The following is a 14523-nucleotide window of genomic DNA, read 5'->3' as shown; positions in this document are numbered from 1 at the left end:
CTGGTAACTACTACAGCTCACTGATTCAGGGCCCTAGGGCCTGTTCTGCCCAGCTCCTGGTCCGGTTGGTCCGGGTGCAGCTCACGCTGGGCTCTGCTCCACTCCACTCCCAGCTCTGTGTGCAATAGACCTTACCCAGCAACCATCCAGGCTGTCCTGGGTTGGAGCCCTGCTTCCCTCCACTATTCTGTGGGTTCTGCAGTTCTAGATTTTGTCCAGAGCCATTTTTTATGGGTGTTTAGAGGGTCCTGGGGGAGAGCCCTAGGCAAGACCCTGCTTTCCAGACTCCACCTTGGCTCTACGCCCCTCTTCCCCATTTCTTATAGCACAATAATATTCCATTACATTCATATACCACAACTTTTTCAGCCATTCCCCAACTGATGGGCATCCACTTGATTTCCAATTCTTTGCTACCACAAAAAGAGCCACAATAAATATTTTTGTACATATTGGTCCCTCTCCCATTTGGGTGATCTCTTTGGGATACAGCCCTAGAAGTGGTATTTCTGGGTCAAAGGGCATGCACATTTTTATAGCCCTTTGGGCATAGTTCCAAATTGCTCTCCAGAATGGCTGGATCAGTTCACAACTCCACCAGCAATGTAACAGTGTTCCAATTTTCCCACATCCTCTCCAGCATTTATCATTTTCCTATTTTGTCATGTTAGCCAATCTGACAGCAGAGATGTGGTATCAAAGAGTTGTTCTGATTTGCATTTCTCTAATCAGTAGTAATTTAGAGCATTTTTTCATATGCCTATGGATATCTTCAATTCTTCCTCTGAAAACTGCCTATTCATATCCTTTGACAATTTCTCAATTGGGGAATGACTTGTATTACTATAAATTGGGCTCAGTTCCCTGTCTGTTTTAGAGATGAGTCCATTATCAGAGACACTAGTTGTAAAGATTTTCTCCCAATTTTCTGCTTCCCTCCTAATCTTTGTTGCATTGGTTTTGTTTATACAAACTTTTCAATTTAACATAATCAAAATTATCTATTTTGCATTTTATAATGCTCTCTATCTCTTGTTATGTCATGAATTCTTTCCTTTCCCACAAATCTGATAGGTAAACTATTCCTTGCTCTCCCAAATTACTTATAGTATCAGCCTTTATTCCTAAATCATGAACCCATTTTGACTTTATTTTTGTACACAGTGCAAGATATTGGTCTATGCCCATTTTCTGTCCTACAATTTTCCAATTTTCCCAGCAGTTTTTGTGAAATAGTGAATTCTTAGCCCAGAAGCTGGATTCTTTCGGTTTATCAAAGGGTAGATTGCTATAGCCGTTGACTACTGCGGCTTGTGTACCTAACCTATTCCACTGATCCACCACTCTGTTTCTTAGCCAGTACCAAGTAGTTTTGATGACTGCTGCTTTATAGTACAGTTTAATATCTGATATGGCTAGGTTACCTTCCCTAGCATTTCTTTTCATTAATTCCCTAGATATTTTGGACCTCTTGTTCTTGCAGATGAATTTTGTTATTATATTATCTAGCTCTGTAAAATAATTTTTGGTAGTTTTTTTGGTATGGCACTGAATAAGTAAATTAATTTAGGTAAAATCATCACTTGTATTATATTAGCTTGACCTAACCATGAGCAACTGATATTTTTCCATTTATTTAGATCTGACTTTATTCATGTGAAAAATGTTTCCTAATTGTCTTAGAGGTAGGGGGGAAATGTTATCTAGAGAATGGGTGGGGAAAATTAGTGAGGAGTAAGTATACCACATTGCCTGGGAAGAGAAGAGTAGAGGAGGAAAGGGTGGCTGATAAGGGCAAGTTCTGAGGACAGAGATAAGAGAGCTTCAGTTGAACAGTCTCAATTTTCTCAGTGAAGCAGAAGTCTCTCAATTCATATGAAATCAGCTCCATCCATGTGCAAGATAAGATCCTAGGATCAAAGATTTAGAGCTGGAAAGGATTTCAAGTCATCTAGGCCTAACAATCCATTGATAATCATTTATTAAGTACCTACTCTCTGCCATACACTGTGCTAAGTGCCAGGGTTGACAAAGACAAAATGGAAACATCCTGAAATGACCTTATACTATGACCTGGGAGATCACATACAGGTATATAGGCATATACCAAACTCACGCAAAACATATTCAAGGTAACCTTGTGAATGGAATCATAATAATAATAGTGATCATGACAATAAGGTAGCATTTATGTAGCACTATAAGTTTTAGAAAATGTTTTACAAATATCATTGTATCTTTTTCTCACAACAGCCCTGCCTGGAAGAGAGGTTTCCTTTGAGCAATGAGGTCAGATGCAAGATGCAAGCATTTTAAAAGAAAGTGAGAGGAGAGGAAGCAAAGGCAGCAAGTGTAGGCATTTTTCCAGGAGTTTGTCTGAGAAAAGGAGGAGAGATTGACAATGTTAGCTTGAAGGAGGGAGAAGGTCTAATAAACTCTTATTAAGCATGTGAGAGAATTACACATGCTTATAGGTAGCAAGGAAGGAAGGGGTAAGTAAGGAGAGATTGAATCTTATAGAGATAAATGGAGCTGATAATCAATGTAATCTGCTAGAGGAGATGTGATCAAGGGAACATGTAAAGGGGGTTGGCTTTGGTGAGGAGCAAGGGAAAGGGCCACCTCATCATCAGCAACTAGAGTAAAAACTAAGCTAGTGGGAGATGATGTCAAAGGGTTGTGAGATGTGGAGAAGTGGAAAAGAAAGAGCTCCCAGTGAATGACCTCCATTTTCTCAGGAAAATATGACGTAAAGTCCTCAACTCAGAGAATGAGGTGAGTGATGTGGAAGAGAAGAGAAGGACTGAAACAGCTTCTTTGGAGTGTAAGTAGGATAGGAAGTCAATTGGAAGAAAACAGATTGAATCCTCGAAGGGAGGACCCAATAGGAAAAACAAAACATGAATTTTTGCTGGATCCAGTCAGCACAGTTCCATGGTTTCTACTTGCTCCATTCAGTGGATAGAAGAAGAAGAAGAAGCAAAGGAAATAGATTGTGGAAGTAATCCCCTAGAGCTGGGTTATGGCAAGCAGGAACAGAGGATTAAACAGTAAGATGTTAATCAAAGGGTCACAATTGGGAATGGAGAGGATAATAGCCAAAGCAGAGGTGATGCCTGGGAAAGCCCAACACCCTTATTTTACAGTCAAGGAAACTGAGGCTCTGAAAATTAAATGATGACTCAGGTGGTCACTCAGTTAGCAGAACTTATATTCAAACTTAGATCCTATGACTTCAAATTTAGCAGTCATTCCACTGGACTATGGTGGCACATTTATCTACTGTCCCCTGTTACCAGTTTACTTGGAGTTTAGGGGTAGTCACTAAAAGGAACAATTTCCCCCCAAAAAGTACAGATACCACAAGACCACCATTACAGAGATAGTTTGTGATGAGGGGAAAAAGAATCCTTCCCCACTAATCTTTTACTTACCCAGTTGTTGATCTTGGAGTCTTTCTTCATGATCCTTGTCTGTAGCTCCCTGAAGCATCTGGGGAAAATCCAGCATTTAGAAAATTTCATTAGACTATTCTATCAAGAAAGAGAAGTGACAAAGCAATTCAAAGACTTTTTTGATCAAAGGATCCCAGGCCTCTTGTCCTCAAAACACAAAACTTTTAATCATTATGGAACATTTTGGTATATTTTAGTATTAAAGATTCGGTATCATTTTAGTTCAACATTAACCAACTGATTATTTCTAATATATATGTACATATATGCATAAATATGTACATATTCAAAAAATGTTAATATTGCATTCAGTTCTAGGTGCCAGCATTTAAGAAGGATATTGATAAGACTGAATGTGTCCAAAGAGGAAAAGGGTTTGAATACATGAACTTGATGGAAATGGAGATACTTAGTCTGGAGAAGAGGAGGCCCTTAAATTTGACAGCTAAGAGATCACTGATAACTTTGGAGACAGCAGTTTCAATTGAATGATAAGGTTAGAAGCTAGATTGTAGAGAGTTGAGAAAGAGGGAAAAGTAACCAGAAGCACCAATTGTAGATAGCTTTCTCAAGGAGTTTAGACAGAAAAAGGAGGACAGACATTAGATGATAGCTAGGGGGGTGGATGGATAAAATGAAGATTTTTTTGAGGATGGAAAAGACATCAGAGTCTTGTATGAAGTAGGGAAGCAGAAAGTAGAGAAGGAGAAACTGAAGATTAATGAGAGAGTATAGATGGTAGAGAAGGATCTGTTGGGTGAGACAGGATAGAATGGGATCACTTGAGTATGTAGGGCTTTGCCTTGGCAAGAAGAAGCCTTGCCTCTTCATGTGAAATAAGAATGAAGAAGGGGAAGAAGGCATCTGAGGGGTGTGGGATGAGAAGTAGAGAGTTCTCGAAGTTAATGGCTTCATATGAGGCAAAGGTTCTTAGCAGAGAGTGTGGGAAGGGGGAGCCAGAAGAGGTTTGGAAAAGCTGCTGTGGTGAGTGAGATAGTGAGCCAAATACAGATATGAAAGGATTGCCTCGTTTCAGTGAATCTCTCAGTTAAGATTATGTAAGATAAATTTGTAGTGGACTCAGCACAGTTTTGTGACTGTCTCCACCTTCATTCAGTTGCATGTGACTAAGAGTGGAGGGAGGAGACTGTAGGAATAATCCAAGGCTTAAGCTTGGCAGGGAACCTCATTCAAGAATAGGTCAAAGGTTCTCAAGAGAGGAGGACAGTGTCAAGGTGAACTGGTTTCCCAAAGGGTCAAGATAAGTAAGGAAGTATAGTGTAGCCAGTGCAAGGGGAAAAGTCTGGGGAAGAACCAAGGGATGGTGGGATTGGAGGTCAAGATGAGGATGAAAAACAAGTTTTTGCCTGGAAAGACTTGTATGAACTGATGCAAAGTGAAATGAACAAAACCAGGAAAACACTGTACTCAGTAACAGCAACATTGTATGATGACCAACTATAAATGACTTAGATGTAAGACAATTGCAAAGGACTCATAATGAAAAATGCTATCCACATACAGATAAAGAACTGGTAGACTCTGAATTCAGATCAAAGCATACTTTTCAATTACTTTATTTGTTTCAGTGATTTTTTTTCCCTTTTGGCCTATTTCTTTTTCCACAAGTGTAAATAATGCAGAAATATGTTTTATGTGATTGCTGACATATAATCTATATCGAATTGCTTACCATTTAGGAAGAAAGGAGGGATGGAGGGAGAAAATTTGGAACTCAAAACCATGTAAAAATGAATGCAAAAAATTATCTTTACATATAATTGAGTAAAAATAAAATGCTACTAAAAGAATAAAAAGAATGAAACAAGGTTTGGGGTTGTAAGGCAGAGGGAGAGATCAGATGACAACTGATTGGGGTCAAATGAGGGCATTTCAGGTCATAAACATGGAAGTGGTTCATTTCTGGCAAGATCAAGGATATGATTTATGGGGTTGAATGTATCAGTAAGGCAAGTGTCACAATATCAAAGGCCACCATGAACATGCCTGTATAGTTCTGTATCGCAGAATATAAGAGACTCTCCATACAGAAGGCAGAAAAAGTAAAATATTTATTCAGATACCAGAGGATCAAATCCCAAAACCAATAACTCCAATTCAACATAGCAACAATTATATCCCCAAACCAGCAAGTCCACTTCATTATACAGCAAAGAATTAAAAACACAATATCACATCAAGGGACCAAGCCATCCCATAACCTTCTCCTCTGCTGGGGCCTTCTGGTCAACACTCACTCAGCTGTTCACTGTTTCCTGCAGTTCAGAGAGAGATCTTACCCTCAGAGTAAGTATACCCTTCTAAGAGCCTAAGGGTTTCACAACCCTCTAGGACCTAATTAACAAAAGGGTGTGGGCCTTCCTACAAACAAGCCTCCCCTAATCAAACTTCCTTAACTAGCTCCACCTGAGATCTATTAATGGGATTAATAGGCTGGGAAGATCTTTAATCACATTAACACCACACTCATTTGGAGTGGTGGAGTTGGTCATAGGAAATGAGCAAGTTGAAGAACTGGGAATATCAATATGTAAGTTGAAATCCTCTAGTATGAGAGTAAGAGGACTAGTTTGGGTAAGAAGACTGTGAGACAGTTACTAAATTCCTTGAAGAAGAAGAAAGGAGAGCGTCCTAGAAATTGATAGACAAGTCACCAGAATCTTGATGGAATGATAAATATGGCTTGAATGAACCTCAAAGGAAGCAAGGTTAATCATGGTGGTGGAGAGAGAACCTTTAAATGGCAAGGAGTAGCAAAGAGTATTTGAATGCCTTGACAACTAGCAGTTAGTCTGGAGTTATGAGTGAAAGTGCATCAAGAGCTGCAAAGTATGGCCAGGGAAACTGTGACACCAGGAGAGAGCTAGGTGTCAGTGAGTTCAAGATGGAAGGACCAGAAGAGGAAAACTTTTAAGATTAAATCTCATTTTATACCTATGGAGCAGGCATCCCAGAGTGCACAGAGGAAGGGTTAAGTAGCTTTAGAGCAGGAGGTGGAGAAGGAGTTGAGGGAAATGAGAATAAGGGAGTGGTCAGTAGGAGAAAGAGAACAGGATTTGAACAGCAGCAACCAGGAGTTTGGAAGGAGATGAGAAGGGAATAACTGAGTGGGAGTAACTTTGAGGAATGAGTTCAGGTAGGTTATAATTTACCTCAGCCTCAGGGTGTGTTCCCAGGGCCTCAGGCAACTAAGGGTAGCTGGAAGGAGATGGGGAGATGGGTGCCCCAGTAGGAGCAAGGCAAGTGAGTTTGGAAATTTGCTCGGAGTTATAAGAAGCTATATAAGGTCCCTGAGTATGACAAAATGGTTTTTCAGGGAAGTCAGGAAGACAACAAAACTACTATGTAGTTGTAAGAGGCCTCGGAGGGTGCACAGTGAAGGATGGATGTCTGCTTTTCCTCCCGCTGAAGTGATTTGGTTATTTACCCATCTAAGAGCTGTCTCCTCTACTTGGCCACCTGTAGTGATTGGACTAGGACCAGGACTCATCCTTCTCAGTGGAGAAAGGATCAAGATATCAATGGCATTGAGGAAGTCTCTTTTTTAGCTCTTAGAGTGTGGGGAGTGGCCCTAGAGAGAAGAGGATGGCAGCTTGGTTACTCAAACAATTCTGGAATGTTAACCCAGACTGTATTTTAAGATATTTTTCCTTTGTTCAAAATTCTGATAAATGTTACCTAAAATTTTCTTGAGGCAGAGTCATGTTAGATGGCATGAGGACTCTCTCTCTCTCCCTTCTTCTCTTTCTCTCTCTCTCTCTCTCTCTCTCTCTCTCTCTCTCTGTGTGTGTGTGTGTGTGTGTGTGTATGTGTGTGTCTCTCTCTGTCTCTCTCTTTCTCCTTCCCTCCCTCCATCCCTCCCTCCTTCCCTCACTTCCTCCTTCCCTTTCTCCCTCTCTCCGTCTCTCCGTCTCTCAGTTAACTTGGATATAGTTTAATGACATGTTGAATAAAACAGTTTCTGCCATATTGGAGCTAAAATTTCAGAAGTCACTATTATTACTAATATTTTTTCTTCAACTGATATCATAGCTATATTCAAGTATTTCAAGACTGCTGTAAGAGGAATGTGTTTGGTTGTTTGGCCTCAGAGTGAAGATTTAAAAGCAATTTCAAAGAGGCAAACGGAGGTTTGATGTCAGTACAAATTCCTAACAATGAGAGTTCTCCAGGAGTGGAATGCACTTCCTTGGGGGCTCTGGGTTAGCGGGGAGGGAGAGCTGCCTTTCCTTGGAGATCTTCCAACAAAAGAAAAAGGACCACTTGACAAGCTATGCTAGAGTGAGGATTCCCCTTAGGTATCAGCTGGACTCCCTACCCCAGAGGTCCCCAGCAATTCTCAGTTCTGTGATTCTGATTCTATGATACTATCTGACAAATGACAAAGTCCTGTAGATTACCAAGAGATCATAGGACATGAGTAAAAAAATCCCAGAATGATTCAAAAGAGAAAGAACGTGTATAAATTAAGAAAGAAGGGAGAAATTAAGGTCAGGAACTAGAGCTTTCAGTGCAGACCTTAAAACTTTCCATGACTGGTTTAAAAACAAAATTAGGACAGCAGCTAAAATGCAGTACCCGATAGGGAATTTCTCCAAAGGAGTAGAAACTCTTTACCCTGGATCCACCTTCATATAACATAAATAAAATGTGTGGTTCAAAACCACTGAACTTCCAAATAGGAAGTCCTGTAATTTCCTTCTCATAGATAGAAACACTCAAGTGACCCTAACCAGCAAGGAGAGCTTTGTTTTGCGGTTTTGCATTTGTCCAAGAATGGGACAAGGGCTCCTTCCTGAAATTTTTACATAGATGCTCTGGGGCCCAAAACATAACCTCATTCCTTGAGGGCAGCATGTTTCTTTTGGTTGCATTCAAATCCCCCTGAAATAACATCCAGAATATTAGGATCACAAACTTTCCAGCTGGAAGACCTTTGAGATCTTCTAGTCCAACCCTGTCAGTATGTGAGAAGCAACTTGAGCCCCTTCACTGAAGAGAAATGAGTTGCCCAAAATCACACAGTTAATCATAAGATGAAGAGGGAAACGCACAGCAGCAGGAAGGATTTAGATGAGATAGAATGATGTATGGGGGACAATTTTTAGGGTGGGAATACACAAACAGGGAAGCTGCTTCTCATCCCACACCAGTCCGGTTACAGATGGAGGTGAATACAGCCAAGACTATGGGAAACAGCTTTTATGAGCAGACTGGGAAGATGCATGAGCCACCAGGCCCCTCCTTAGAGTTGGAAGCCTCTCAGGCCACTTTTACTCCCTCCAATCTTCTCTCCACTAGCCAAGAAAAGTTCAAAAATTGGATGTTACCCAAAGACCCTGGGGAAAATGCCCTATTTCCCTCTGGAGAGGTCCCAGCCTCAATACATCATGGCCAAGAAATGGGTGAGCTAGACAACTTCTCTGCTCTCTTTCTTTTGTGAGGTGTGTAGTGAAGGTAACTATAATTCCCTCCCCGCCTTTTTTGAGGCAATCCAGGTTATATGCCCAAAGTCTCACAGCTAGTAAGTGTCTGAGGATTTGAACACAGGTCCTGCCCACTCCAAGGCCAATTTTTCCCATTTTCCTGTTGAAAAGGGAAGTACAAATGGTTAAATAACTTGCAGAGGATTAGAGAGAACCTTGGCAGAGGTAGGAAAAAGAGTTACAATGTAATTCCAAAATAAAAAACAACTTTTAAATTTTACTTGCTACTTTTCTTCAAATGTTGCAATTCCCTGTTACTCTGTCTATTGGGCCAGGGCTGTCCAACCTTAGGTTTTTATTGAAACAATAGACAATATATTTTGATTTGCCATGTTAGTGAGAGCTCTGCAATAGCTGGGCTTTCTTTACTAAAGCATTTATGTAAATATCTATGCTTGTAGGCAGGCCACATGCTTGAGAAGGCTTCATAAATTGCACTTGGGGGGCGGGGCGTGCTGCCTGAGGGCTGTGTTTTGGACGGCCCTGTATTAGGCCTGAAGGCCTATAACCTGCCAGTAAATCCCATTCTTTCTTTGGAGTGTGCTCTAGATAGCTCCCAAAGATTCAAAGGAGAAACAAAAGGCCCTCTCCTCCTCCCCCTACACCCCTCCATCCCCCACATCTCCCCCATCCCACCCCCTTCTGACACCTTGAGCAGGCTTCCAGGCAGATCCAGTGCTGGAAGCTGGACACTATAGTCAATGCCTAGTCTTAGAGTTACATACTGAGCCCAGAACAGAACTCGTCTGTTGAAAGAAGCAAGTCTTCAGCTCCTGGTCACAAGTGATCTGATGAGCTGGTCAGAATGGTGGCCAAAGGCAACACCAAGTGGAAGACTTTCTCAGTTGTCCTTTAGATTCCTCCCTACTTACTATACTTCAGACCCCTAAGATCTCCAGAAAGAGCTGTAAAAAAAAGTTCAGAGATATTTGTATTTAAATACTTGCAGCTTACAGAGTCCTCCCCTTTCTTATTCTCAGGGAAACATATTCTACAAACACATATGCATGCATGCAGGTACATACATACACATACACACACACACACACACACACACACACACACACACACACACCCCTCATTTCAAAATTAAATGCCTAACCTCTAGCCTTCCACAGAATCAGAAGCTGCTCTCCAGGAAGTCTCAGATAGCCATCAGCACTTCAGGATAAACTAAAATCCCAGGTTCTCTTTTTGGGAAAGATTTGATTTCCAACTTTCTCTGTAGAATGAATGAAAAGCTCTGACCCATTTGAGGGATTCTAGGTATCCTATGCATGCATAGGGAGAGATGTTTGATCCTTCTCAAAGTCAGGCATCTCAAGACAGGCAGCCATCTTCCCAATCTCCGTACAACTGCCTTGATCTGGAATTCTTTCTGAAAGTATTGTCAATTCTTTCTGTCAGTATTGACAGACAATAGCTCAGTGGAGTCCACTTGGCTTCAGACACTCCCAGGTTCTCCACTTTCAACCTGATCCCACCCTGTGTCTCCTACTCTCCTGGGAAGGCTGGATGTCTGCTACTTACTGCCAGGTACCCAGTTTCCTCCCAAAGTAGTTACCATAGAATCTGCCAGAAGGAAAAGGCTCTTGGTGGAGGGGGGATTAGGAGAAAGGCCAGCTGTTCTCTGCCTGTCTCTTCTGGATCAGCAGCCTTCTTTTTCCTCTCAGGGACTATTGCTTAATATTTTATTATAAAGAGGAAATCTTGTGACTGAGCAGAAAACGAAAGCTGCTCTGTGCCATGAGTGATCCAGGCTGAGGGAGGAGTCAAGATCAAAGTTAGCAGAGAACACGGACACACACACTCCCTGCCTGCTGTTCCTTCTCTATTGCCTGGTATGCTAGGCAGTGGGGGAATGAGGGGGTAGGACTTCTCACTCTAGCTGCAGGGAAGAAAAACCAGGGAGAGACAGGTGGCTGGGGTTGGTGTGAAAGGATAAAGGAACAGTCTTTAGAATCTAAAGGTACAAAGTAGAGTAACTGGCTGGATTAGTAGAAATGGGAAGGGCATGGGGTGGGGGGGGGGGGGAATATAGAGGTGGGGAAGAGGGAGCAATAGCCCCTACCAGGAGACTTTGAACTGTCCCAAGCAATTATGAATAGAAGACTGATTCCAGAGCATCAACACTCAACCTCCCTTTCCAAGTTTTAGAGGATATAACATACCACAAAAAAATTACAATTCAAGGAGTCTTGAATTCTGATCCTGGCTTTGTTAATGACTTTTAGCATGTTATTTAATTTTATTGGACCTGTTTCCTGATGTGTAAAAGACAGGGATAATTAGAGATATTTCTAGGAATTTTGAAATGCAGAACAAGTAACATGAATGGGGCCAAGGGAAGCCAAGAATGGCACATTTTCAAATTAATTTCATAATTCATGGAATGAAAAAGAATATAAGTAAAAAAGACAAAGTCTGTTAAACAGGAAGGAAATTAGTTTCTAATTTGGCTTCTGCGTTGTGGCATGAGCTCAAGGGTTAAATTTTTGTGCCTTTAAATGTTTGTACCTTAGGGCAAGTTCCAAGTACTCCATGCTAGTAATAGATCTGAAGACACTATTCCCTTCTCTACCCATAGGGATAATAAGATTAAGAGTCAAAATGCACCACAGAGGAAATTCAACCAAGCCTTCTCATTTTACAAAAAAGCACTTGTAAAAAACTAGAGAGCCAAGATCCAGACCCAGGTCCTCAAAGTCCAAATTCATTGTTCTTTATTGTTAGATAGAACCTGATCATATCCCCTAAAATGCTAATACATTGATAGAATTCTAGCCTGGTAGCCCCTCTCTCTGAGGAGAACTGAGTAGCCTGTGGCCCCAACTTCCTGCTCCTCTTGACAGGAATGAAAGTTTCCCTTGGAGAAGTGGTGGGGGTGGGGAGGGGAGTGGAGAGAGAGAATGAGAGAGACAGAGAGAATGAAAGAGAGAAAGACAGAGACAGAGACAGAGACCGAGAAAGAGAGAGGGGAAGCTGGAGATGTCTACTCTTGCCTCCCTTTGAGCCACACAAGGACACCATCATGTCAGGGGACAACCCCTTGCATCACTTGGGGACTCACCTACATGTGAGGTCTCTCTGTCCCTGTCTCTGTCTCTCTCTCTCTCTCTGTCTCTGTCTCTGTCCCTATCTCTCTGTCTCTGCCTCTTTGTCTCTCTCTCTCTCTCTCTCTCTCTCACTCTCTCTCTATCTCTATCTGTCTCTCTCCACCTCTCTCCACATGTGTGATCACTTTCCTTACACTAGTATTCTATTCCGGCACCGCTTAGGACATGGTAAGTGCTTAACAAATAAATACCCCTTAGCTAGCTAGCTCCTCTTAACAAGATCACTGAGGCAGACAGGACATTCATTCAGAATCTATATCACTTGGTTTCTTTATTTCTAGCTTAAGCTTCTCCTCTGCAAAAATCTGGAGAATCTTTATTTGGAAGTGAGAAATCACCTCATCTCAACAATCTCTTACTAAGTGCCTGCTACAGAAAAAGTGTACACAAGACATAAATACACATATCTTAAGTGCTTACTATGTGCCCAGCACTGTGCTAGACACTAAGGAGACAAAGACAAATGTATTTTGCCAAAGAGAAGTACACAAGTAACTATGGTATAAGGAAGAATGAAATAAAGTGTACAAGAAATGTCCAGTTAGCATTCTATGAGAAATTGGAGAAAGGGAGATGACTTTCACCTGGGAAGAAAGGGATTTCAACCAAAACTTCCTGGAGAAGGAAGATGTAAATTGGAACTTGAAAGAAAGGAGGCTCTTCAACAGACAAAGATGAGGTCCATTCCAGCCCTAGGGGACAGTATGAGCAAAAGCCTTTTGATGGGAAGAAACAGTTCAAGAACAAGGAGGGAACTCACTTCCCATTGGCTCCTGTCCACAGCTCATGGCACCCAACAATCAGTCTAGTGGTCAGCCACAGCATATGATTAGTTCAAAATAAAGGCATCTAATAAAATGCCATGAGAAGAATAGCATTTGAATGTTCACATTAAAAATTGAATAATTGGATCTTGAGAGCCAATAGGGGCTGGCTCCAGTACGCCGTTACATATAGGGAATATAAAGAAAGCCAGGTTAAGAGTCAAACAGAAGGTAAACCCTTTGAGGATCTGAGAGTTTAGATAATAATCCCAGGGGTCCCTGCATTAGGCTCATGTCTGAGGAGGCTGATTTAGGAAGGTCCTATGTTCACAGAAAGTCTGTCCTTTGAAGCGCAGTTATGAAATATGTGAATGTTTTATGATTGTGTCCTAGCTAGAGATCAGAAACTCTTAAACAAGGGGCCCAGGGTTGTGACTCCAGCCCTGACCTAGGAAATGCCCCCTTTTCCCTATGTGGCTCCTAGAGCTGTCCTCATACTCTCAGGCTATGAACAAAGGAACAAGAAACGTAAGAATAAGGTCAACCACCACCTTTTATGAGAGATAAGATCAGGTCTGTCCAATACGGTGTTTAATAGAATAACAGGAAACAATTAGATAATCAAGTGTGGGCTGTATCAAGCCTAAGTAGTTGGAGGTGGGGAGGGAAAGTCAGTCAATAACCATTTATTAAAAGCCCACTATGTGTTAGGCACTGTGCTAAGCTCTGAGGATGCAGAGACGAAAGATGGTCCCTGGCCTCAGGGAGCTCATAACAAGCAAACAAATATGTACAAATAAGCTACATACAGGATAGAGGAAATCATTTTAATAGGGAAGGCACTAGAATTAAGAGGGGTCGGGAAAACTTTGTCCACTCGTGACCCCTTCAGTGGTTCTTAAACTGTGGATCGTGCCCCCATATGGGATTGAGTTGGGACTAGGACATCAAGGAAGGCAGTATGCAGAGCTGAGGAGGGGCAGTGTTCCGGGCACGGATGACATTCAGAAATAATGCCCAGATACATGGGCATCTTGTTCATGGAACAGCAAGGAGACCAGTGCCCCCGGATCAGAGACTACATGGGAGAAGGAGACTGGAAAGGTAGGAGAGGGCAGTATGAAGGGTTCTAATGCCAAACAGAGGGTCTTGTAGGGGGAGGGGGAGAGGTGACATTATCAGAACTGAACTTTAGGAAAATCATTTTGGTGACTGAATTCAGAGGTCAGATTGCGGTGGGGAGACACTTGAGGCAGTTAGACCCACTAGCTGGCCCATGGGCCAACAGCTCATTTGACAAAGAGGCCTCAGTCCCCCAGAGCTGAAAGGAACAAGCCCCAGCTTCTCTTGAGCACCTCAGACACAGAACACCCGAGTTACCTTGGGAAAGTCATTTGACCTTTGTAAACCTGATTTTCTTTATCTGTAAAATGAAAGTGTTGGATTATAAGGCCTCTAAAGTCTCTCGTCTCACTAAATCAATGATTTCTCCCCAACCAGTTCTCAATAAATCCAAAATTCGGGTTTCCTTGTGACTTGTAACCTTAGGGAAACATTTGGACTATTCGTAATGCTGCCCTGCCCCCTAGAGGTTGAAAGGAAATAACGATTAAAAAGTCTTTATCAATTAGGAGGCTAGGAAGAGAAAACAGAGAAAATGCCTGTCCACCCTGTCCTTGAG

The 14523-nt window shown here is 41.8% G+C and overlaps 1 protein-coding gene across 3 annotated transcripts in view; it reads right to left on the bottom strand.

The window, feature by feature from the left end:
* The window catches only part of LOC118849952 (GTPase IMAP family member 5-like), a 57625-nt gene extending 47018 nt beyond the window's left edge, over positions 1–10607 (bottom strand). Inside the window, exons 1-2 of one of the 3 annotated variants that reach the window (XM_036759065.1) lie at positions 10527–10607; positions 3435–3492 (exon numbers count right to left, since the gene is read on the bottom strand). In XM_036759065.1, coding sequence (XP_036614960.1) covers positions 3435–3492; positions 10527–10529 — 61 coding nt within the window. In that variant the 5' untranslated portion in view covers positions 10530–10607. Of the gene's footprint in view, positions 1–3434; positions 3493–6903; positions 6991–10064; positions 10142–10526 lie in introns of those variants that run through there. The other 2 variants (XM_036759066.1, XM_036759064.1) reach the window with 2 other exon arrangements.
* Between the last annotated feature and the right edge of the window lie 3916 nt (positions 10608–14523).

This window comes from Trichosurus vulpecula, chromosome 5, assembly GCF_011100635.1.
Source record: "Trichosurus vulpecula isolate mTriVul1 chromosome 5, mTriVul1.pri, whole genome shotgun sequence".
NCBI classification, from domain to species: Eukaryota; Metazoa; Chordata; class Mammalia; order Diprotodontia; family Phalangeridae; genus Trichosurus; species Trichosurus vulpecula.
Note: the sequence above shows the minus strand (reverse complement) of the source record. Positions and strands in the feature narration are given on the sequence as shown.